A 26,681-nucleotide genomic window follows, 5' to 3' on the forward strand; every position below is an offset into this window, starting at 1 on the left:
CCCATAGCTTCCACTGATAAAATACAATGGACTGCAAAAAAAAAATCAACAAGTGCCTTCTGAAAGTATATGGACCAAAAATTTAGGTTAACTATTGTTAAAAGTAGACATTTCAAACTAAATGATATAAGGTGGTTATTCATCCCAACATACATGCAGTTGTGCTCTAGAAAATCCTCTGCATTTTATCAGATATGATTTTTTGTATTGTTCTGTAACTTTCCTTAATATGCAGTTGCGACTCAAGCTCTGTGTTCAACCTTCTCACTACACTGAGAAAACATTTTCTACTAAACAATGTATTGTATTTATTGGCCACTATCTTGAATATTTGTCCCCAGTTAAAGATTTTTTCCACATGTGGGATCATCGTCAGCATACGTACCCACTAGAATCCCTTTATGATTTTTCAGACTTCTGTCAGGTAATATCTCAGTGTTCTCTTCGAAGGAAAAGAGTATCAACCTGCTCTGTCTTTTCGATTGTTATTGCCGCTTAATTCCTATATCGCCCTTATAAATCAGGGAACATCAATATTAATGTGCCATTAATTGATTAATTACATCGTTAAAAGCTGTAGAACTTTCACAATGCACGAACAGCATTAAAATTGCGAAAAAATTATCATAGCGCACAGCATATTTATAGTTTTTTCTGACACTAGACATCCCCTGACCGCGAATTCCTGCAAAAATTGTAAACTCTAAAGGGCAAAACATTTGAATTTATGATAAATTTCTGGCGAGAATATATGTTTGTTTTTAATCTTTGTTTTGGCATGTTTTGTTAATGTTTTCAAAGAATATGTGGAATTTCGAAATTCTGAGTTCTACAAGTTAAACTAAACTTTGCGATAACTAGATGAGTTAGTTTGTAAAACAATCAGATCTCACTATGATAGTCCACCAAGAGGCATTCAAAAACAAATTGACCAAACATCCACCAACCTCTCATGGTTGATTGTTATTCTCTACGTAATATACTCAAGGTGTGTCGTTTCCTTGTAACGTCTGTGAAATAAAATTCAAGATCTCAGCAGTTCGAATGACAAAGGGCAATAGTCGTTCTGTTCAAAATACTCTGCAATTTAATTATGGTAGATTTGTCGCTCTCCACTATACGTTCCAACAGCGAAAGTAAAATCTGTCACCAGAAACGTGATAAAATTGATGTCTTTTAGTACGCGACCACGAAAATTGCTTAATCGCTTATTACCTTGTATCACGTCTGTAAATATTTTCAAATCTCGTCTCATTCACGAAGTTAAATCAGCCGAACACAACATTGCAATGTCTTTATTCCCGAAAATGCTACGGCTCTTTCTGCTGGTTATAAGTTGATCTGTTTTATATTAGGGCCGTGCGATCGTTTGTGAGAATGCAGTTCTTTCTACAGATGTAGTTATTTAGCTTCAATACCCAGATACCGGATTACTTGCACAACCCGCATATGGTATCGCGGTTTTAATATTAAAATCTAAGTAGAATACCGTTAGCTATCGACAGCTGGATGTATACTTTTTTGGTTGCCTTATAGCGTTTGCAAAGCATTATAGATGATATCCATCATCGTCTATTTTTAGGATAACTCTTGTGATTGCATATTCTTTCTGAATTCGCGAGCTCGCTATGAAGATCTAGCATACACTACTAAGCTTCTCGAGTACACGCAGACCTTTTATTGAAACAACTTCTCGAGCTTACGTTAATGCAAATGTTAGTCATTCACACTCAGCAGGCCAAACTGTAAATTTCCACCCGAACATAAAAGTTTTCCAATCGATTAAGAACATAACAAAACTGCTTTAATATAGTAATAGCCACGTCCAGCATCAACAGTAAATTGGCCGTTAGAGCACGTACAAGAACGATGATAAATGAGACATTTACTTTTCCCATTGTCATCACTCCCCGGTCTGCACTCCGATAGCATTTTCCTACCTGTTTACATCATTACTACATATCAGTGTATCATTTAAAGGAAAACAAATTGTAGCAAGATTTTGCCCCGTGACAATTATTTATAGAAAATATTTGCTCGTTAAATTGTATCCATTCCTCTAACCGCCTCCCCACCCCCACCCCCACCCCCCACCCCCCAGCCGTCAGCATTGACGCACACTAAACGCTGTTGGGAGTTAGCATTCACACGTTACATCCAATTCTGTTGTCGCTACCTAAAAGCTGTGCTGTCAGCCTTCAAATTACTTCTTGTCACTAATATTTCCGATGGAAAATAAATGAAAATAAAAGTTCTGATAACAGTTTTGTTTTATCTTCAATCATACGCAACCGGAGACCGATTCATTCATAAAGAATTGCGGGTGAAATTACAAGAGTACGTGCCCAGGCTCCCCCAGCGAGCGCCGGGACCGCGCAATGCAAGCTCGCTCCCTGGCGGACACTTCCATCACCCCCTCCCAATCCCAGTTCATCATTCCTTACTTCCCACCGTCAACCCCTCGGCTCCGACGACAGACTTCTCCGCTCCATTGGCCGAACCTGGAGTGATCGGATTGGGCGGTGCCAAAGGACGCGGACACTCCATTGGCCGGAGAAGCTTTGGGTTTTGTGAGCGCTCTATGTTTTAACGAAGCGCGCAGAAGGAGGAGGCAGAGACCCGGAGCGTGTCGGCGAGAGGTTCATGCCCAAAAACCGCCTATCGACTGCAAGCAACACAAAGAGCAACCAACAAAAATTCACTCCCTACCAAAAAAAGCAACTGCACACACCAAAAATAAGCAGAGTAAAGAGCGCATCCAAGCCTCTGAGTGTCACCCACATCCCGCTCTCTTGCAGAACAAGCTGGACTCAAGACTGTTGCTCATCACAAGTGGGAAGAATCAACAGGGAAAGTAGCGTGCGTGTGTGTGTCACCGAAAGCTTTGGCTGCCGCAGATAGCAAGAGACTGATTTGATTCATTTTGCCTTCACTAAGTATTACTAAAGGTTTGTGTTTCTACCGACCGTGTGATGGGGGACTTTCATGGAAATGCGAGACGTGCCAGTGAAAGCTTTTAGATTTAAAACTGCTACTGCTCGAGTGTGTCGAAGAAATTCAGTCAATTTTATTTGCTGCCTTGTCCGAGCCACTGACAGCAGCTGTGGCCGCTTTTTTGAGTGGAGATAGACGCGCACACACAGAGACAGATATTCATCCAGTCGGTGTGAGTGTGTGTGCAGCATGCAAAATTTTCGGCAGCTGCATCTCATGAAATTGGAAGAAACACACCGCAAGCCTTGAAACTGGTATATCGGCTGCGCCGCATTTTGCAAACGCTTGGATTTCACTTGGGAGAAGGACGCCAGATTTCGCATCTTCACCGAGCTAGTTCTTACGAACCGTGCAAAAGGTTTGAGTGGTTTAGGGAATAGGGGGAGTAAATAATTGTCAGGATCGCTGTGTTCCGAATCCACCCCCACCCTCAATAAGGATTTACAACGCAAGATGGTGACGAGAGACTTCTTCTTTTGTCGTCAAACTCAGTAAGGTTTGGAAATAATTATTGTAAGATGCATCGATGCTTTCACACCGCTGCCGGCTCGTCTGTTTCCCGAGCTGTAAATCAACAGGTTTAACACCAACAAAAAGACGGGAGAGGGAAAGAAAAACAAGCGCTGGGAATGTACCTGCAGGTTCTGATTCTCCTTTTACTCTGGACTAGCGTTCTGACCTTGAAGAATTTGAAATACACGATCCTGGAAGAACAGGGACCTGGGACGGTAATCGGGAACATTGCGAAAGATGCTCGCCTGGCGACGAGTGCCGAGCCGAGGAAGCCTAACTTTCGGGTTTTGGAAAATTCCGCCCCCCATTTGCTGGATGTGGATCGGGAGAGCGGATTACTTTACACCAAGCAGCGCATCGACCGGGAGACCGTCTGCAAACGGACTGCCAAGTGCGTGGTGTCGCTGGAAGTCTTTGCCAACGACAAGGAGCTGTGCATGATCAAAGTGGAGATCCTGGACATCAATGATAATGCGCCAAGTTTCTCCACCGAGCAGATCGATGTCGAGATCCCTGAGAACGCGGCGCCGGGGACGCGCATCCCCCTGACAAGCGCGCACGACCCCGACACCGGACAGTTCGGCCTGCAGACCTACCAGCTGAGCAGCCCGAGCCGGCTTTTCGGTCTGGAGGTGAAGTCGCGGGGCGACGGCACCAAGTTTCCCGAGCTGATCATCCAGCGGCCGCTGGATCGGGAGCAGCAGCCGCGACACGAGCTGCTGGTGACGGCGCTGGACGGCGGCGAGCCGCCCAAGTCGAGCGCGGTGCGCCTGCGGGTCGAGGTGGTGGACACCAACGACAACAGCCCAGCCTTCGCCGAGCCCAGCCTGAGCGTGGAGGTGGCAGAGAACACACCGGCCGGTACCTTCCTCATCAAGGTGAACGCCACGGACCCAGACCAGGGCACCAACGGCGAGGTGGTCTACTCCTTCAGCCCGTACGCCAGCGAGCGCATCGGGCAGCTCTTCTCCATCGAGCCCCGCTCCGGGGTCATCCGCTTGCGCGCCGCTCTTGACTACGAGGAGAGCAGCATCTACGACATCGACGTGCAGGCCAAGGACCTGGGGCCGAACTCCATCCCGGCCCACTGCAAGGTGTCGGTGCGGGTGCTGGACGTGAACGACAACGCGCCCACCCTCAGCTTGGTGTCCGTGCACCAGGGTCCGGTGAGCGAGGCCGCGCCGCCCGGCACCGTGCTCGCTTTGGTCAAAGCCACCGACCGCGACTCGGGTCGCAACGGGCAGCTGCAGTGCCGGGTTCTGGGCAACGGGCCCTTCCGCCTGGAGGAGAACTACGACAACTTCTACACGGTGCTGAGCGAGCGGCCCTTCGACCGCGAAGCCGCCGACGAGTACAACCTGACCATCGTGGCCCGCGACAACGGCTCGCCGCCGCTCAATGCCAGTCGCTCGTTCACGGTACGTGTGGCCGACGAGAACGACAACGCGCCGCGCTTCACCAAGCCCGTGTACGTGCTGCAAGTGCCCGAGAACAACATTCCCGGCGAGTACCTGGGCTCCGTGCTGGCGCACGATCCCGACCTAGGCCCTAACGGCACCGTGGCCTACTCCATCCTGCCCGCGCGAGTGGCCGACGTCTCGGTCTACACCTTCGTGTCGGTCAACCCCTCCAAAGGGGCCATCTACGCGCTGCGCTCCTTTAACTACGAGCAGACCAAGGCCTTCGAGTTCAAGGTGTTGGCCAAAGACTCGGGCTCGCCGCCGCTCTCCACCAACTGCACTGTGCGGGTCACCGTGCTCGACGTGAACGACAACGCGCCGGTCATCGTGATGCCCGCGCTGCACAACGACACGGCCGAGGTGCAGGTGCCGCGCAACGCCGGCCTCGGCTACCTGGTGGCCACCGTGCGCGCCGTCGATAGCGACCATGGCGACAGCGGCCGCCTCTCCTACGAGATCGCCGAGGGCAACGAGCAGCGCCTGTTCGACCTGGACGCGGCGAGCGGCGAACTGCGCACCGCCAGGTCGCTGTGGTCGCAGGGCGCCGCGGCCGCCACCGAGCTGGTGGTCAGGGTGTCGGACCACGGCAAGCCGCCGCTCTCGGCCGTGGCGCGCCTGGTGATCGTGGCGTACGCGGGCGCGGCGCCGAAGGACGAGCAACAGCGGGTGCCGCAGGAGGAGGGCCACTGGGACATGTCGCTGCCCCTCATCGTCACCCTGAGCTCCATTTCGGTCATCCTGCTGACCTCCATGGTCACCATCGCCGTCAAGTGCAGGAGGGAGAACAAGGAGATCCGGACCTACAACTGCAGGATCGCCGAGTACTCGCACCCGCACCTGGGGAAGGGCGGCAAGAAGAAGAAGATCAACAAGAACGACATTATGTTGGTGCAGAGCGAGGTGGAGGAGAGGGATGTCATGAACGTGGTGAGCAGCCCCTCCCTGGCCTCTTCTCCCGTTTATTTCGATTACCAGACGCGCCTGCCTCTCAGCTCCCCCCGCTCGGAAGTCATGTACTTGAAGCCCACCTCCAACAAGCTCACCGTCCCCCAGGGCCATGGGGTCTGTCACACTTTCTCCGGACAGGGCTCAAATCCGGCCGAAGTAACCTCAGCGAGAATGTCACTGATTCAGGTAAAACAGACAAATTCGCAAGCACGCGCACCCAAACACTGTGTCATTATTGATCTCAACTAGGACCTGTTGCTTTCAGAAAGTTGTTGACCAATTTGTGCTTGGTGTCACCAAGAGTTTTGGCCAATGTGCCCCGTATATATAATACCTATGATAAGTCAATGTTTCTGTAATACAATGTGTTCCCTCACGTGAAGTGCATTGACTCCATTATTGATCTGCATAGACTAGAGATCTATGACTAAAATCCACCACTATAGTATATGTACTTGACAAGGCCATTGTCAGGCTTCCATAAAAGCACCAGTTGAACTTTTAACAGAAATAGAGAAATTGTTTTGCTTTTCTTCTTCCTTTTTTTCCCAAAGAAAATCAATGTTTTCTCACCAGATTACCTCTGATTTAACCTTAATCAACAAAGTCCGTCTGAAATTCATATTTTATGTTTATTAGCTGGCTTCAAATCATATTGATATTTGAAAGAAATATATCTATAGTTGTTCACTTTAGTGGATCTGGAAGACATAATGGTTTCATTGATATTATTACCCCTCATTCTTTCAAATGATAGATGCATACATTTCGTAAGTGCTTGTTGATATGCCAATAATTTCTTTAGAGATAATTTTATCAACATTAGAGGTATTTGTTACCGTTAAAATGACAGCTTTATTTTTCCAACACCATTAACATTCAGCTTTAATATTTAAACTATGGCTTCTAGTGAAGAAATTGTGCTTGATTATCACACCATAGCTCTTAATTGGTAAGAGAAACACTTGAACATTGAGAAAATATGCCCAGACTTGTGACTTTTGGAGCATTGAAGTTAATTTAGTTTTATAACAGTAAGGAAGTCCATTTCTGGAAGAAACAGATCTAAATTTCTTTAGTATGGTGCAGTGTTAATCATTGGCAAGCTAGTTAGCCGTGAAGAATAGTTGGAAATCAATCTAATTGGTGTGAAACTGAAATCACATTCAGGGCAGACCCCCTAAGTGCAGCAGTTCTATCTAAATTACATAACTCATTTTCAGTGCTTTTTTTGTCAACTGATAATATAAATTTAGGTTGCAGTAACATTGGCTCTATCGTTAGGTGAACTATAGTCATATGAATATGATAACAGCTGAGCCATTTTAAGTTGAGCGTTTTTTAAAATTATCATTTGGTACAATGAGGTGAGTAGGAATAAATCAGTCTAATTCTTTGAAATAATTGTTTAGGAGCATTATTCTTCAATTGTAAAATGCCGTCTCTAAATCAATTCTTACCGTCCATGAAGTACCTGTTCACTATTGCTTACTAGCTTATGTGTTTTCATCATCGCAATATTTAAAAATAACAGTACAAATCATTATTAATTGAATATAGTCACATTTATTACTTTGTACCATTTGTCCAATAAGTATATACAATGAAATTGTACTTATACCCTTTCTTAGAACAGAGACAAATGTAAATTCATAAACTTCATTCTAAACTGATTAAAGCTTTTGGAGAGTTCATGATCAAATTGGATTTTTTTTAAAGGAGTTTTATCTCTCAGTGATAATTCAATTTGTTACCATATGATTGCCCACACCATTTTTAAAGTGAGTTGTAAAGGCATAACTCACGTCAAAATATAACCAGTACAAACTGAGTAAGTGTTTCTTTATTTTATTACTCAGAAAGATGCTTTGTGGAAGGCTTCTATCAGGGTCATCATTGAAGCAGTTCACTTTCTTAATGTATCTTGAAAGTGCATGCATTGCAGAAAGAATTGTATTGGGCCTTTTCCCAACATCTGGGCACCCCAAATAAGTTTGCAACCAATAAACAACTTTAGAAAAGTACTTGCTGTTGTAATGTGGGAAATGTGACAACCAGTCAAGCCCATCTCCTGTTGTGGCAAATAATAATGAGATTTTTAAAAAGTTGGATAAGTGTATTAGTATTGATTTTTGAAAAATAAGTTTTTCCTGTAGAGCAAGGAAAATTATACAGAACATTTTTGAAATAGTGTCAGGAGCTCTTTCACATCTGTTGAGAGGGCAGATGGATCTTGAGTTTAGCATCTCTCCCAGAATTACACTAATGTTGTAGTTTGGCTTTGAAGTGTGACTCAACCTACAAACTTCTGATCCAAGAGTGGGCGCAGCCACAGATGAAACTGGGTTTACTTGTTTTGCTGACAGAATAAATATCAACAACTGTTAACCTTTGTTATTCACAGAAATTTATTGGTTTACTAGCTACAATTCTGCCTCCCTTCATTGTGGAGCAGAACGTGTGCCAAAATTGTCTGTCTGATTAATTCTGGCGATGCTTTATTTAAAGTTGTATATATCCACCAAGCACATTTCATAAAAAAACTTGCATTTATAGTGTTCATAACATTCTCAGGACATGACAAAGTACCTTATCATGAGGGAAGTACTGTTTGAACTGTGGTCACTGTTCTTTTATAGAGAAAGCTGCAGCCCATTTACACACGTCAAAATCACACAAATATCAATATTATAGCAACCAAATGATAAAATAATAACCAGTAATCTAGAAAGTATAAATCTATCGAAAAAGCTGGAAATTCACTCAAATGCTTCAAAATAAGTACTAAGGGATCATCTACTCAAGGGGATAGTGCAGAATATTATCACGACCAACAGTTATAGCCAGTTAGTGAGTATGTCAAATTGTAGCACCCTTCAGTATTTGGTTGTTGCAAAGCAAAATGATCAAAGGAGTTTCAACCACCTATGTAAATTTTCTACTTTTATCACTATTTTTTGATAAGCCCATAGTCACGCAAAGCGAAATTCTGCCAGACAACATGTTTCTGTTATATATTTAATATGCTCAAGAGATAACCAGAATAGTAAATCTTGTCAGGATTCATTAGTAACATTTTCAGTGTAGGTACAATTATAGAGACAGTTTAACGGGCATCATGGTTCCTTACTATTACTTTTACAAAAATATTTCGGCAGCTCGTGCACATTCAGGTCCAGAGATTAAAAAATAGCAGATGCCAGCTAAGAAGAAAATGGATGCACTGTCCCCTTCAATCAGAAAATAGGCACTCATTGCAAAGTCTGGTTATTTTCTTCTCAATATAATTGACAAAATTGGAAACACATAGAAAGGAAAAATCTTAAATCATGTAAATTGGTATTTGATAAATAAACATTCAAATGAGTTCAGCATTGTTTACTGAATTTTATATCATATTTAACAATATTTTCATTCCATATTGAACATTTTTAAGTAAGGCTCATTTTGCAGAATAACATTCGATCACAATGTCTTTGTTTGTTAGCAGTCTGTAATGTGGTAATGTCATGTATTTGCTTTTACCCTCTGTACTATGCAGATGAAAAAAATCGTAACTGAACATGTGGTATTAGCTTTTATCTTCTTACCTTTCAAAACCAGGAGACTACCGTATTCATTATATAGAATTGTCACCTGTGCCAGCATGTCAAAAACTTAGTGTACACAGCACTGAAACAGGCCCTTCAGCCCATCTTGTGATATAACACAATTCTGTTTTCCAGCCCTCAGCCCCTGCCTTGATGATTCAGGTGCTTGTCAAGGTTCTTTTTAAATGTTGTGACCATCTCTGTCTCCATCATACTTTCAGGAATACATTCATATTCCAAGCACCCTCTGGCTGAAAAAAATCTTTCTTTTGGTAAAATTCTCTGTAGCCTCTCCATGCCATCACACCCTTCCTAGTGTGCTGACTAGAACTGCACCCAGTATTCCAGCTGTGGTCTAACCAATGTTCTATATGGTTCTAAATAACCTCTTACCTTATATTCTGTGTCCTGGATAATGAAGGCAAGTATACCAAATGCCTTCTTAACGAAATTACCAACCTACGCTGGCACTTTCAGAGATCCTTTGACTTGAGTGCTGAGGTCCCTGTGTTCCTCAGTATTCCTACAGCCATGTTATTAATGGTGTATATCCTAGCCATATCAATCCTCCCAATATTCACACCTGTCACTTATTAGGATTAACTCCCATCTAATATTGCACAGCACATTTTCCCGATTTGTCAATATAATCTGATAGCCAATGATTATCCTATCCTCTATCAAAAACACTACCAATTATTCTGCCAACTGTGAAATAACTAATGATTTTTTCCACATTCACATCCAAATTGTTACTATGCATAATAAACAGTAAGGGCCCCAGCACTGATTCTTGTTATCCGTGACATGTCATAGGCTTCCAATCGCAAAAACAGTCTTCCACCATCATCTTCTGCCTTCTATTACCAAGCCAGTTGTAGATCCAATGTGGCAACTTGCCGTAGATCCGTGATCTCTAACCTTTTTGGGTAGTCTTCTCATAAGGTTAGAGCTCATGGGAGCCACAGCAAGTAAAACTGTGCCAGCTGACTTTGTAAAAGGCAGGTGGCACAGTTGTGCGGTGAGTAAAGCTTCTTCTCGTAGCTCCACTAATCTGGGTTCAATTCTTTTTACACTTGCTCTCTGTGAAGAGTTTGCATGTTCTCCCTGTGACCAAATGGTTTTCCTCTGCTGCTCCAGTTTCCTGTGACAAAGGAGTGGATTGGCAAGTTAACTGGCCATTGCAAATTGCCTGTGAGTGGTAGAATCTAGGGAAGTTGATGGGAATTCAGGGATAAATGGTTAGAAGGAAAATTAGTGATGAAGCAATTGCTCTGATTCAGCATGGATTTGATAGGTTGAAAATGTGTCCTTCTACACCTGCAGAAATATGGCACGTGTTACCGAAGTATTTACTTTTTTGAAAAATTGAATCAGAATTACCTCTTAACAAATTAATACTGACTAGCTCTGATCAATCCATGCCTTTCCAGCAAATGTGTTGTACACCACTCATTTTACATCTCACCAGGTTCTGGAAAAGATTAAAAACTGTCGGTGTGCTAGCAGTCTCTTCACTTGCCTCTTCAGGCAACCTAGAATCTATCTCAACAGGCTGTGGGGTGTTATGCATCTTTAAACACAGGAAAGATTGTAATATAGTGCCTAGTAAAAATATTCAGACCCCAACCCTTTGTTCACATACATGAGTATTACAATCAGAGATTTTGATCAATTTAACTGAGGATTTTTATTTGTGAATCACATGCTCCTTTTTTTTCCCACAGAACAGCCTAAAGAAAATAGAGAAAATTATAAAGCATGGAAAACTGAAAATTCAAACACTGAACTGTCAGCAGTTCAGAAGTATTCATCCCCTTTTGTTCAGTGCTTAGTTGAACCACCTTTCGCAGCTATTACAGTCAGTAATCTTTTTGGATAAGTCTCTGTTACTTTTGCACAATGTTTTGGAGCATGATTTGCTTATTCCTTGCAAGATTGCTCCTTCTTTGCTGGGTTCGTTGGAGAGTGGCGCTGGACACAATCTTGAGGTCTTGCCAGAGATGTTTGATCGGGCTAACATAAGGACTCTGACTGCGCCACTCAAGGACATCAATTTTCTTCATTTGAAGGCACTCCATGGTTGCTCTGGCAGAAGCTAGCAGACTATCCAGGATCTCTCTGTATTAAGCAGCATTCATCTTCCCATTGACCTTTGAACTATCAATCCCAACCAGATCTCCAGTCCCTTCCGCTGAAAAGCTTCCCTGTAGCATGATGCTACCTCCGCCATACTTTAAAATAGGGGTGGTGTTACATGGCTGATACTTAGAATTAGATTCACACCTCATGTACTGCTTAGTGTTCAAATCAAAATGTTCCAGTTTACTATCTTCCGATGATAAGAACTTCTTCCACATCTTTACAGTATCTTCTAAGTCAGGGGTTCCCAACCTGTGGTCCATCGACCCCCCTTGATTAATGGTAGAGATCCACGACATAGGGAATCCCTGTTCTAAGTAGTGCTTTACAAAGTCTTTACGGGCAAGGATATACTTCTTTTAGCCAGGGCTTCTTCATTGCTACTCTTCTATATGCACCCTTTTGGTGCAAGACCTTAGAGATTGCGCAGCCATGAACTTCATCTCCACTTGTAGCCACTGACTATCTGTTGGCGCAACAGTAGCCACTCTTACAAGTGCCATTCTTCTCTGATGACTAAGTTTAGAGGGACGGTCTGACCTAGGCAGTGTGGCTGTGGTTTCTTTTTTTTTCCCCAGTTTTTCACGATGGTGCTCCAAGATATATCTGCCCTTTAAAATGGACTTGTACCCTTCTCCAGATTTGTGCTTCTGTATTATCATTTCCACGACTTGTCTTGAATGCTCTTTTATCTTCATTTTGGTTTGATCTATTGAAAACTTACCATATTGTTGGACCTTACAGATAGAGGGGGCATTTTTTTCAGCTGATCCTCCAATTTTCTACATCAACAAACTAGGTGAATTGGTTACGTAATAGAGTGTATTGCACCTGAGGAAAGTTAGTATAATAATTACAAAGGGGTTTAATACATTTTCAGCCCCACAATTTTGGTTTTTAATTTTTAGAAACTTGCTGAGAGGTTTTGGAATTTTTCTTTTGATTTGACATGATGTATAATGTTACTAGTTCAAAAACATCCTACTTCAATATATATTTTAAACTTAGGAAATGAGACAATAAAATGTGAAAATAGTTGTGGGGGCTGAATACTTTCTCAAGGTACTGTACCTTCTTTTTAATGGTAATTTTACTAGTATTTCATTGTTCACCCATTTCATACTATTTGCTTGCAATGTTGAGTTGCCAGTCTGTTCTGCTTTCAACCCTGCCTCTGTGAAAGTGCACCAGGACTACTATAGTCTGGATTCTAGCTAGAATTCCCACAGATACATTTATTTCTACCATTTGCAGACAAAAAAAATGGTTTTCAATGAGATACACTCTGAAGTTTCCATGACTACTTCCCCATTTCTTTTCTGAACACCTTAGGCTGCAGGGAGACTAGCTCACTAAAGCACAATATCAATGTAACTCTTAGCCTTGCAAATGCATAGTTGTACCTTCAGTTTCTTAAGCTCCAAGACCTGTTACTCAAGCTGATCGATCTTGAGGCACTTCTTGCAGATTTGGTTATCTAAAGCATAACGAGTGTCTCAGACTTCCTGTGTGTGAGATGCTGCACAACACATGGAACTAAACTTCTCCGCTGTACTTTTAAGTTTAGAAAGGGCCATTAAAGTGTAATCTAACCACCACATGATCTCCACCTAAGGTGGATGATTGACCTTGTGTAACTGAATCATACAGCATCGTTGAGGACAAGTGGCCTAAACTAGCTGATTTTTGTAGTCTTCCAATAATAGATATGTTTAGAACTTTAATTTGATTGGGGTATTTAAGATGTTAGAAATATTTTATAAGCATCATTACAGAGAAACCATTTACTCTTGCGGGTAAGTCAAGCGAGCTTAACCATAAAACTGAAGCTTGGCTATTAATGAAGCCAAATCAAGAAATCATCACCATCATTATGTGCCAAATCGTGTGATGTGGATGATCATGGCCTCCACGATCATGAATGTATTTGCCAAATTTTCCTACAGAAGTGGTTTGCCATCGCCTCCTTCTGGGCAGTGTGACAAGACGGGCGGCCGCAGACATTATCAATACTCTTCAGAGATTGCCTACCTGGTGTCTGTGGTCGCATAACCAGGACCTGTGATTGTGCACCAGCTGCTCTTATGGCCATCCACCACCTGCTCCCATGGCTTCATGTGACCCTGATCAGGGGCTAAGCAGGTGCTACACCTTGCTCCAGGGTGACCTGCAGGCTAGTGGAGGGAAGGAGCATCTTACACCTCCTTTGGTAGAAACGTATCTCCAGCTTGCCACCCAAGAATCAAGAAAACCCTCCTTAAACAAGAGAGTTAATGTCTGGAATGCTTTCCTCAAAAGATTATGTATTTTAGAGCACTAAGAATTTTCAGACCGTACTGATACACCAATAAATAATCAATGAAGATTGAACAAAATAGGTAAATAGTAAACACAGGCCAGCATTGTTAATGACCAGTTAACATTAGCTGATGATCCAGTGACCAAATATGTTTGTAGAGATAAGTCAACTATTTCTGTTCACATTAATGAAAGATCTGTCCCAGCAGGTAGAGTGAACTTTGCAGCCAAATATAGTCCAATGTATAACTAAACAAACTTGATCAGACATGCTGTAGCTACATAAATTAGACAAAATAAGCCAACTGTTTTGCAGGCTTGCATGTTCTCGTTTATTCTTAACCTTCTTTGTTCCAGCATTTCCAGACATTCCTCAAATGCTTTTGTGAAGTGTATTGAGATGGTTTACAATATTAATGACACTTCATAAAACACATTATTGTTATACATGCTATGCTATCATCCCCAGGAACAATACTCTGATCAAACTTTGTCCTACAGGAGATGCCTGACTCTTAGATCCCCAGAACAAGCATTTTACTTCAGTGGCATCATAGAGCAGTGTATGTTCCAAGCCTTCCCTGGTAATACTTCCAATTCTTCCTCCACTACATTGATGACTGCATTAGTGCTGCTCCATGCTCTCATGCTGAGCTCATCAATTTTTTAAATTTGCCTCTAACTTCCACCCTGCCCTCTGTCCCCTTTCTCATCCCGTCTCTATCACTGGAGCAAACTGCCGACTGACATATTTTATAAGCGTACTTTTCCCATGGTTATCTTGATTATACCTCTTCCCACCCTATCTGCTGTAAAAATGCTATTCCCTTTTCTCAGTTCCTTCAGCTCCACTGCATCTGTTTTCAGGATGTGGCTTTCCTTTCCTGGACATCAGAGATGTCTTTTTTCAAACAATAGGGTTTCTCTTCCTCCACTGTTGATGTTGCCCTGACCTGCATATCCTTCATTTCCTGTACATCTGCGCTCACTCTATCCTTCTGTCACCTTATCAGTGATAGAGTTTCTGTTGTCCTTACCTACCACCCCATGAGCCATCGTATCCAACAACTCATCCTCCACAATTTCTGCTATTCCAAAGGGATCCTACCAGTAAACATCTTTACCTCCTCCCCCCACCACCCCTGGATTTCTGCAGGAGTTACTTCCTCTGTGACTCCCTTGTCTATTTGTACCTCCCCACTAATCTACCTCCCGTCACGTCCCTGCAGGTGACCTAAGTGCTACACGTGCCCATTCATTTCCTCCCTCACCTCCATTCAGTGCCCCGAACACTTCTTCCAGGTGAGGCAGCACCTCATCTGCAAATCTGCTGGGGTCATCTATTGTGCCCAGTTCTCCTGATGTGGCCTCCTCTAAATTGGTGAGACCTGTCTTAAATTGGGGGACCAAACCTCTTTATCGATTACCTTCTCTCTATCTGCCAAAAATGGAAATTCCCAGTGGCCAAACATTCCAATTCCATTTCCCATTCCTGTACCAACATGTCTGTCCATGGCATCCTCTTGTGCCAAGATGAAGCCAACCTCAGGGTGGAGGAGCGACACTTTGTATTCTATCTGGGTAGCTTCTAACCTGATGGCATGAATATTGATTTCTCCTTCCGGTAAAGCATTTTTCTTTCCCCTTCCCCTCTTCTACTTCTCACTGGCCTTTTACCTCTTCTCACCTACCTATAACTTCCCTCTGGGTTCCCTCTTCCTTCCCTTTTTCCTATGGTCTGCTCTCTCCTATAAGATTCCTTCTTCTCCAGACCTTTACCTTTCCAACCCACGCACACAAAAAATGCTGGTGAACGCAGCAGGCCAGGCAGCATGTATAGGAAGAGGTACAGTCGATGTTTTGGACTGAGACCCTTCATCAGGACTAACTGAAAGAAGAGGTAGTAAGAGATTTGCCAATCAACTTTCCAGCTCTTAGCTCCATCCCTCCCCCTCCTGTCTTCTCCTATCATTTTGGATCTCCCCCTCCCCCTCCCACTTTCAAATCTCTTACTATCTCTTCTTTCAGTTAGTCCTGATGAAGGGTCTCAGCCCGAAACGTCGACTGTACCTCTTCCTGTAGATGCTGCCTGGCCTGCTGCGTTCACCAGCATTTTTTGTGTGTGTTGCTTGAATTTCCAACATCTGCAGATTTCCTTGTGTTTACCTTTCCAACCCACCTGATTTTACCTGTCACCTTCTAGCTAGGCTCCTTCCCCTCCCCCCCACCTTTTTATTCCAGCATCTTCCCCCTTCCTGTTCAGTACTGAAGAAGGGTCTCAGCCCGAAATGTCAACTGTTTATTAATTTCTATAGACACTGCCTGACCTGCTGAGTTCCTCCAACATTTTGTGTGTGTTGCTTTAGATTTCTAGCATCCGCAGACTTGCTCATGTTTATGATTTTGCTCCAAATCCCTGCAACATCAAAGTTTTCCAGTAAGACGAGAGAAAATGCTTCAAGGATGTTTTGAAAGTCTCGTGGAAAACTGCAATCTCCTCTATTAAAACAGTATAAAGAACACATGTAAAAATAACAAGTTTAAAATTCAGATCATTAATTTATTGCCAATTCATAGACAGTTCCGTGATTTTGAACTTGGTCCTTTGTGATGTGTGTTGTGAATGGTCAAATGATTTTGTATTTCTCCCATGAACTTTTGACATAGCAGGAGGCCTTTTAGCCCATCAGGTATTTGTTGGCTGTCAGAACAATTCTAACTGTTTAATTTCCCTATTTTCCAATAATTTTTCTCTCTTATAAGCCCATCAACGCCTCTGATACCCCTACCTTCCATCTACAGTGCAGGGGATTTACAGTTGTTTATCAGCTTATAAGCTAGTGCGTTTTTGGGATGTGAGAGGAAATAGCAGCTTCAGGGCGAATGTGCCCTGGTTGTTGGAACTATGATAGAAAAGCACCACTGCTGTACCGTTGTGCCACCATATTGGTATTGATTACAGTGGCATGTTAGGATCAACAGAAGAACCTTCATTTGATCAACAAGCTTTAGATTTTGATCACTTTCACAATGGTGACTGAATACTTTGGTAATCCCTGTATCATCAGCCCACTGCACATTTAAACAAACCTATTCTAACTATAATCGCAAGAAAGTCAGCACATGCCGGAAATCCAAAGCAACACATACAAAATGCTGGAGGAACTCAGCACGCCAGGTGGCATCTATGAAAATAAATAGATAGGTGATGTTTTGTGCTGAGACCCTTCTTCTGACTATGTTTACTAATATTTTTAGTTTTATTTTTTCACAATTAAATTTAGGGTTTTTTGGGGGGGGGGTTAGTTAATTGTATGGTATCATCAATGTTCATGATTTCATCTTTAAAGTGCTTATGAGAAAAATAGTTTTGTCATCAGATCTGACATTTCCAGACTTGTGCCAAAGTAAAAAAAAAAGTAAGTTTAAACATTTAAGAATTTAAAAGACCTTTTACTTTAATTATATTTAATACCATTTTAAATGGATTAAATATTTGAGCTCTTACTATATCAAATGAAGAATACAGCTTCAAGCTATAGATGGTTTCAGACACATCCTAACATGTAGAATATTCGTTTAAGATGAGTACGTTAAACATGGTCAGGAAATATACATAACCCTGAAATAATTCCTTGCATTTTTAGTGAAAAATCATGTTGCCAAATAGTCATTCAGTTAGATCAAAATAAGTTTTGTAATTGTTTCTTTCTTGTGTTCTTTTTAATTAAAATATATTTGAAACTACAGTAAGTAGCAGAGAGAGAGAGAGCTAGAGTTAGTACTTCAGGTTGATGTCCTTCAGTCTGAAATGCACAAAACTAGTTTTGAGGTCCAGAGAAAGGGGTGGGGTTGGGGGAGAAGAAAAGAAAAAAGAACAAAAAGATCTTGGGAGAAATTAAATGACAAATGACATGAAACAACTTGGAGACTATAAATTACTAGAAGAAGATAGGTTGAACACTGGAAATCTGAAATGAGAAAGCAGGAAATGCTGTTTATTTCAAATTGTTGAATTGATCTTGAGTCCAGAAAGTTCTAGACAGTACCTAATGGCTGTTGCTTGAATTTGTATTGAGCTTCCTTATGACAGTGTAGGAGGTCAAGGACCAAGGGGTTAGAATGGAACTGAGACAGATTTTTAAATCAGCAGGCTACCAGTAGCTAGGCGTGCTATCCACAGATTTGTGGAGGTGTTCCACTGAGTGTTTTTCAAATTTGCTTTTGATCTTCCTGTTGTTCGGGAGACCACATCGTACAGAGCATTAAATTGAAAGGAGAATAAATAAATTGCTTTTAGCACAAAGCATTTTGGACCATTGGTATAGGGACGGAAGCTGTTAAATGGGCAGGTGTTGCACCTTCGAGAGTAACTTGAGAAAGTACTGCAGCATAGGAGTGGGTATTAGCGGAAATGAAAGAATGATCCTTTCAGAATACTGGAAAGATAGAAGAGTGTTAGGTGTGTTTGTTGGTGGTGTCACTACTGTTTAATTGGTAAGTGTACGGAAGTCTCTACATCTGTGAAGTGAAAAAATGTCTTAGAACAAAATTAGCCGAATTTGGAGTATTGTGTGCAGTTTTGGTCACCACATTACAAGAAGGATATTAATAAAGTTGAAAGAGTGCAGAGAAGGTTTACAAGGATGTTGCTGAGACTTGAGAAACTGAGTTACAGAGAAAGGTTGAATGGGTTAGAACTTCATTCCTTGGAGCGTAGAAGAATGAGGGGAGGTTTGATAGAGGTATATAAAATTATGATGGGTATAGATAGAGTGAATGCAAGCAGGCTTTTTCCACTGAGGCTAGGGGAGAGAAAAAACCAAGGACATGGGTTAAGGGTGAAGGGGGAAAGTTTAAAGGAAATATGGGGGGGGGGCTTCTTCACACAGAGAGTGGTGGGAGTGTGGAATGAGCTGCCAGAAGTGGTAAATGCTGGCTCACTTTTAACATTTAAGAAAAACTTGGACAGGTACATGGATGAGAAGTGTATGGAGGGATATAGTCCAGGTGCAGGTCAGTGGGACTAGGCAGAAAAATAGTTCGACACAGCCAAGAAGGGCCAAAAGGCCTATTTCTGTGCTGTAATGTTCTATGGTTCTATGATATGGTAACAAACAACACACACAAAATGCTGGAGGAACTCAGCAAGTCTGTGGAGGGGAATAAATAGTTGATGTTTCAGGCCAAGACCTTTGTCTGTTCGTGCTTCAATTTTCATTTTGATTTGTACATTAAACAACCTCTTGAAAATCTTCTCTATCAACAAACACTTAAGAAGAAATTTATTTGAAAACAGTTCAAATTAATCATTTATAATTGAATTCAGTCAAATACAGAGAGTCTACTGCACAATTGTAAAACACCGAATTGTTTTGCACTATAATATAAACTGCAGACCATCTTAGTGAAGTAAAATTTGTGGAACTTTTATTATTTCAGTAAGATGGTGCCTTGTGAATATCTTTCAGAATTGTTAAGGCTTGATATTTAAATATGATTTACTTTACATTTGATTTAGATAGTGCTTGCTTTATTGAACTGATCAAAATACATACTGCAATATGTGCAGATTCTTTGCATGTAGTGTAATTTAAAGCAAGTAAATTGAAATTATTTTGGAAGCTAGAGGAAGATGAGCTGAATGCTGGAAACCTGAAGTGAAATGGTAGAAAACGCTGAGAATTGAAACAAATTACTCCAATTTTGCTCTTTGTAAATGTAGCATCCATAGACAAATAATACACTCTTATTGAGGTTGTTTGCAAAAATATCTTTTTATGAAATGGGATTTCTTGTTTTGGTAGTGTTGCTGCTTAACATCTTGTTTCTTTTTAATGAACAAACAGAGTAATGTGTATTTATAATAATGCATCTCCGGACTTTCTAAACTGTCATTCTTATCGCATTGGTCTCACTGACTATGGGTTTAAATTTCACTACATAAAACCTTTAAATTACAAGCAACACCAGCCATCAGGAAGAAGGTACAAGAGCCTCAGGATTCAACACCATCAGGTTCAGGAACAGTTATTATCTCTCAACTGTCAGGCTCTTGAACCAGAGGGGATAACTTCACTCGCCCCATCACTGAACTTTTCCCACAATCTGTGGATTCATTTGCAAGGACTCTTCATCTCATGCTCTTGATATTTATTGTTTAATTATTATTATTTCTTTTTCTTTTTGTATGTGCACAGTTGGTTGTCAACCCTGTTGGTGTGGTCTTTCATTTATTCTATTATAGTTAGTGGATTTATTGAGTATGCATGGAATAAACGGAATCTCAGGGTTGTTATATGGAGACATATATGTACTTTGTGTTAGCAGGCTGTCACTTTAGTCTAGTTATGAGAGAGTGTTACTTTGTTGCAGAAGCTGTCTTGCACCTGGGATGTTAAAATGAAAGTCTCTCATGTAGGTAATAAAAGATACCCAAGTACAGACATACTGCCTGAACACTCTGTACCAGCAGCTATGCATTGTATTTCACTGCTGACAATTCAATGACATTGTATTTCGAAAGCACAACATTTACTGTCACAGGCATTTTCAATATCACATGTCAAGGATAAATTAGTCAACACTTAGAGTTTTACTTCGGTAAAGTCAGAACATCTTTCTAGTTGCCAACCACCGTTAATCCCCCAGTGTCAATCACTAAAGCATATTCAAAGGCAGTTTTGTTATTTCATTGCTGTTTCAATGTCCCAAATTGTAAAAGGTGATTGATACACACAGCTTTTACTTTTCTTTCCTTTGAATGCATGGTCTTGCTCACAACCCTTCATCTTGTTGTGGTAGATACAATATCTGTTTTATCTGATACCAGATTCATGGATGCCTGTCACCCTTTCTTTGTTATGAAAATAGCTGACACTTTCCATTTTGCCTAGATAATAAACTCTTCAAATGCATAGCTGAGTTAGCCCATTTACTGGCTCAGTTGGTAGCACCACCATTGTGACAGAAAATTTCACATTCAAGGAGGTTGTGCACAAAATCTAGGCTGACATCCAGTGCAATACTGGAGACCGATAGTGTTGAATGCACTGCTTTTCAAATAGGCTCTGTCTCATTCCTCAGGTGGTTGTAAATGACCCTATGGTTTTATGTTTTAAAAACTGTTGTTGCTCAAAAGCCATTTTTCAAAAGGCCATTTTCAAAAGACCAGCCTATCAGTGGTGTCAGTGATATGGCTGTTTTCAAATATTAAAGGAGTGAAAAAGATAGATAGAATTTAGTTTCGTTATTGGGAAATATAGAAGTATGGGCATTGTTTAAAAAATTGACCATGTCCTTTAGAAGTGAAGTTAGGAAATATTACCACATGCATAAGGCGATAAAAATTTGGAACAGTGTCCTGCCAAAAGCAATTAATCCTTAGCCAGTTATAATTTTATTAGATTTCTGACACATAATGGTCTTAAAGGATATGGGAGTAAAGCAAGGCAGTGGTGTTAAACCATGTATCAGCTATGATCTTATTAAACGGTGCAATAACCTTCGGTTTAATTGCCTAATCCTGATCTTTCATTTCTACATAGTACTTGGCAAAATGCTTTCAGTAGAGTCCCATTGTTGGCAAGCTATTATCGTTATTACAATAGTGATTGCATATAAAACAAAAATGTACTTCATTAGTTGCAATCTTGAAAAGTTGTGAAAGTTGGTACTCAAATATACAGTAGGTTTTGTTTCTGTTATTCTATGATATTCCTTCATTTGATATTCAAGATGGTTGTCTCTTATTACAAGCTTACTCATATATACACATTGAGGGATTCTTTCAATTTAGCAGACAGGGCTCCAATAAAATATCATATTTCTGATAATATTCTATGCTATATATCTGACAGACAGTAACCCTATAATCCCATTCTGTCGGCTTTACTGATATTGGAGAGGTTAAGACATAAGAAGTCAGATGATATTGACAGGATTGCACCATTAATAGGATTCAGTACTGCTTTATTGACAAGACAGTGCCGTTGATATGACCTACTGTATTAAATGGACAGAAATATTCTGGCAATTGTATTGCTCGTGTGCTGTAATTGACAGGGCAGTCCTTTCAATAGGTTTTTAACGTACCTTTCATTGGCAGTATACCTACTGCTAAGTGTGTATCTTTGCTGAATGATGTAAATACACTGAATACCACAATAAAGTCAAGCTGGCTGTGTTTTATGGTGCTGTTGGGTCGTGTAATGGAAGAATGAACTGACATGTATAAAAAGCCATGTCATGTTCAGAAAGTGCAATAATAAAATTGTCAACAACCACTCCAATATTGTAATACAATTTGACATATTCCATGTTCCAAATGGATAAAGACAACACAAAAGATTCTCCACCACTGTGTATTTCTGACAACAGTTTTTGTTCAGTAAACTTCTAAGTGCTTTAGACTTCAATGTGTAAAACTCTTTTAACCTATTTAATCTTGAATTATTTAAACCTCACTGTACACAAAGCACATGGGCAGTGGTGTAATAGTTTAAAAAATTTCTTATTTCCCCCAAATCTGAGCTCATATTTTGAGGACTTTGTGTTCCATGTAAAATAATGGATAAACTTACTGTGTGCTATGAATCTGTCTCTCACAGCTTTTGAGAATGTTTCCAAAGATATAATTGGTATTGATGACAACAGTGATAACATTTTTCTGAAATGTGCATGGCTTTACTGAAAAGATTAACTAATAGGCAGGAGAATTAATGAGCAATAAAAGTCCTTTGTTCCAACCCATGGTGCTCATGTGCTCTGTGGAAGCTTTCGTTATAAAGGCCAAAGAAATGTGATCTATTGAAATCAGGAAATTATCTCTTTCTATTCCTCTCTCTTCAAATGAGATATTCTGCATGGTGAACAGAACCATGAACTGGCTTATTAGGGCTAGTTTAGAACAAGACCCTGCTTAGAAGTCACAAACAGGAACCTGAAATGTACAATATAAACAATTTATGAAGGAGAAATAATGGAAAGGCTGGAAAACTGAATGGGTACATTTATGTAGTTTAGCAGAACTTGTTTGGTTGTATGTAGAAAGGAACACAAGGAATAGTTAGGTTACAGTTCAGAATCTCAGAATCGGGTTTAATATCACTGACATATGTTGTGATTTTTTTTCTATGTGGCAGCAGTCCAATGCAATACCCAATAATAAAAACTGAGTTACGATACATGTCTATCTATATATACATATAGTTAAATAAGTAGTGAAAAAGAGGGGAAAAAAGCTGATTCATGTCTCAAAGGTTCATGCTTTTACATATGCCATGATATTTTGATGATATAAATGTTTGTGTTTTGGTCATGTAAGCTGGAACAGTCCGAGCACATACTGTACATATTTGTGTATACCCCAGAAAAGATGAACAATTCAGTAATGGATTTTCACTTATGCGTAGAAACAAAGTGTACCTAAGACTGATAGTAGTTATGAAAATGTAAAGTTTGTACCCTTTCTATTTTTGTGGAGGCTGAAGAGAAATTGATGCTTTCCTAGGAAGAATTGACTGCTGGGCATAAAGACGATTGTAAATATAATTTTAGTATGGAGTCACAGATCACATGAATTTTCCTGGCATGTTAGTGACCCTCTCTCTGAGAAGAAGACATCCAAATAACTCCAGGCCATTTGGAAGGCTGCCACTTTTGTTTGGCTTCTAGTTGGAGAGACCTTGTATGCCATGAGGATCTGTCACCTGAGAACACATTGTGACATGAATAGCTAATTAGTGCTAGAAAATTCATTTAATCTGTAATGAACCCAAGGCAAAATCAGTTAATGCTTGTGTGACCTTCACATGGACAGCCATGACAGGGTGGTAGTTCAGTTGCCCATAAAGCTCTCTATGCCAACACTAGAACATAAGATTGAACTGGCATTCTTAATTTAAGTACTGGAAAGGTAGTCCAGGCAGCAATATCCAAAATTGAAAGGATAACAACTATGTGTCAAATACTATTCTGCAATTAACACCATTCTAGTAGAAATAAAAGGAATCGAACAAGATATAATTTATAGCTAATAACTAGCTGAACCAGCTGGTTTTCGTGACCAAGGCTGAATTATTGACTTGTGAGACACATGCCACTTAAAAATGTAATTTTTATCCTCTCTGTTCAGGCTGTGTTCTGTGGTTGCTAATAACCTGCAAATTCGGTCTATATGCCAAATTGCATTTCTGCAAATGTGCAACAGGGTATCTAGTTACCAGACTATCTAATTATTAAAATACAGCAACCAAATGTCAATGTATTAAATGGCTAAACTCTTCCAGTTATGGGGTGTATATAAAACATAAATAAGTTATATCAGATATTTAATTATAAGCTGCTTACAAAGCCTATTTTATACAGTTAAACAAGTATTCCAAGGAAGAATGAAGGATTGAAAGTGTTAATGCTTTAAAATGAAATTATATTTAATAAGCTGCATTTGTATTTTACGTGAAAGAAATTGATCTTCTCGATCTTCTTCCTATGTCAAACTGAAGACAAGAATTTTGCATGTATTAACCCCTCTGTGTTTTTCAGACAAAACTCATTCCATTTCTGTAAAGTATATAATTACATCTGAAACTAATGGAACAATGAAGATACTCTAAAGTAAAAGTGATAATTTTCTGTTTTACAAGACATTTTTGTCAATTGTGTTAAAGTTAAAAGTAATTAATTGAAAATTCTATCCCAGCTTTTTTGGTGATGATTAAGAAGCTACCTTCATACTGGCTCTAATTCAAATTCCGGAGAACAAAATTACATTGTTTAACCCAGCAAAATTCTTGCCCTGTAGTAATCTGTTTATTTAGGATGTGCAATTATAGAACTAGGGTCTTTTAGAGGCAATTATACTGTATAAATCAAAAGATAAAATGGACTTTTTGAATTATTAATCATTTGCCTGTAGGAAATTTTGCTTCGCTCTAGGATATTTTAGTATGTACCAATACACTTAAATTTCTTCATCTGTTCTTCACAGACAGACAATTTTCCCGCAGAGCCCAATTACATGGGCAGCAGGCAGCAGTTCGTTCAAAGGTAAGTCCTATTAAATATCTGTCTTACTCACTCTATTTGCATTCCTGTCTGTATTTTTCAGTCAGACCAAATTACTCAAAATTGATGTGGTGAAGAATAGTGGTGTCTTTTGTTCCAGTAATTCCACATTTAAAGATCCAGAGAGGGTGAGTTTGAGGGACAGTGGACATGGAGATAGTGACCAAGCCGACAGCGATCAAGACACTAATAAAGGCTCCTGCTGTGACATGTCTGCCAAAGATGCTCTCAAGATAAAATCTACGACAGCTAAACCCCCAGTCCCTGAACAAGGTTAGTTAAAGCTGTAATGACTCAAAATTGAAAAGCTATAAGCTCACTGAACATCTTTGCAGAGGAAATTTGATGTTTTGTTTCCCAGTAAAACAATGTAGAGATGGATTATTTTACAGTTAGTGATGGGAGAGAGATCATTGAATAAAATAATGCTGAATAGATTTTTGTTAATAACATACGGTCCCAGTAATCAGGTAATTTTATTCCATTGGAACCGGATTAAAGTTCCTTGGCTAAAAGAGCTGGAGAGTAGAATTTGAAAATACACAACTTAATTTTGGAGTTTTTGTGATGGAGCATGATAAGGAATTCAGTTACAGAGGTTAGGTAGTATTTTCCATGGGAAACGTTGCTGAATGTGCTGACCTTGTTACGCCCAGTAATTGAGATATATTCCCATACTTCAGAGCTGTGTTGATCCGATTTGTAAATTCTATCCCTGACTGTCATATTGATAAATTAGTTTTCAATAAATGTGTTTTTTTAAATATTTCTTGCATACAGTTGAAAGATAAACTAGAAATTGCTCCATGGTGCATGTCTAATTTTGTTCCTGAAAGTATGTTTGTAGTCTTATTTTATGAGCCAACCTCAGACTCATCGAGTGGATGAAATATTTCCAGTTCCAGGTTGCTCAGATGATATTCACATATATCTACTAATTAGCTAAAGAAGCCATAGACTCCTTGTTAGTATGACTAAGAGACATTCAGGATCGCTCTAGAAGTATTTTTGCAATTCAGCTTCATTAACAATTATTAAAGGCCCATGAGCAAGGAGTTAAGTTCACTTTAGTTACTTAGATGGTTACTACTCTGCTCCACAATAGTGTGGTTGACCACAACCAATTCATACTCGTCTATTACCCACTAACCTGTGTGCAGCTCCCACAAAACTTACCTGAGGTTTAGCGTTCAAGCCAAATCATTCTTATATTTAGAAATCCTGCAAACTATGTCTAGACGGCAAAGAAGCATCTGCTGTTGTTCAAAATTATTCAGTTTAATCTCAAGGATCATTTTTTTCAGGAGACTTGGGCTTTAGCTGTTTCCTCATCTAATTTACACCCCAGATTCCAAACCAGTGCTTATCCAGCAAACAATTTTTGAGCATTTTATTTTGTTGAATTGAGCTTTATTGCTTGAGTTAAAATTCTTGGATGTTGTGATGCAGCAAGGATGTCATTTTATTTTACTGAGTCTCGTGAATGAAGTAATGTGGCATCAACTTCTATTTTGAATTCGGCAAGAAAGAATGCTTTATGTCGCTGTCATTTTTTTTAGTAAAGCATACCAAAGGCAATGGGAAAAGTCAGTGTGTGTTTGGGAACAAAACTTGTGCCTTCCATTAAATGTTCTGCAAAGAGTATTTTTTATATATATTCAATGATCCA

At 40.3% G+C, this 26,681-nt stretch overlaps 1 protein-coding gene across 15 annotated transcripts in view; it reads left to right on the forward strand.

Moving 5' to 3' along the window:
- The first annotated feature begins 2,583 nt into the window (after window positions 1-2,583).
- Window positions 2,584-26,681, forward strand: part of pcdh17 (protocadherin 17) — a 151,303-nt gene continuing 127,205 nt past the window's right edge. For 14 of the 15 annotated variants that reach the window (XM_072263481.1, XM_072263484.1, XM_072263488.1 and 11 more), the window contains exons 1-3: window positions 2,585-6,101; window positions 24,936-24,994; window positions 25,113-25,285. In XM_072263481.1, coding sequence (XP_072119582.1) covers window positions 3,624-6,101; window positions 24,936-24,994; window positions 25,113-25,285 — 2,710 coding nt within the window. In that variant the 5' untranslated portion in view covers window positions 2,585-3,623. Of the gene's footprint in view, window positions 6,102-24,935; window positions 24,995-25,112; window positions 25,286-26,681 lie in introns of all 15 variants that reach the window. The other variant, XR_011886599.1, reaches the window with a different exon arrangement.

Source organism: Mobula birostris, chromosome 7 (genome assembly GCF_030028105.1).
Source record: "Mobula birostris isolate sMobBir1 chromosome 7, sMobBir1.hap1, whole genome shotgun sequence".
In the NCBI taxonomy this organism is placed as follows: Eukaryota; Metazoa; Chordata; class Chondrichthyes; order Myliobatiformes; family Myliobatidae; genus Mobula; species Mobula birostris.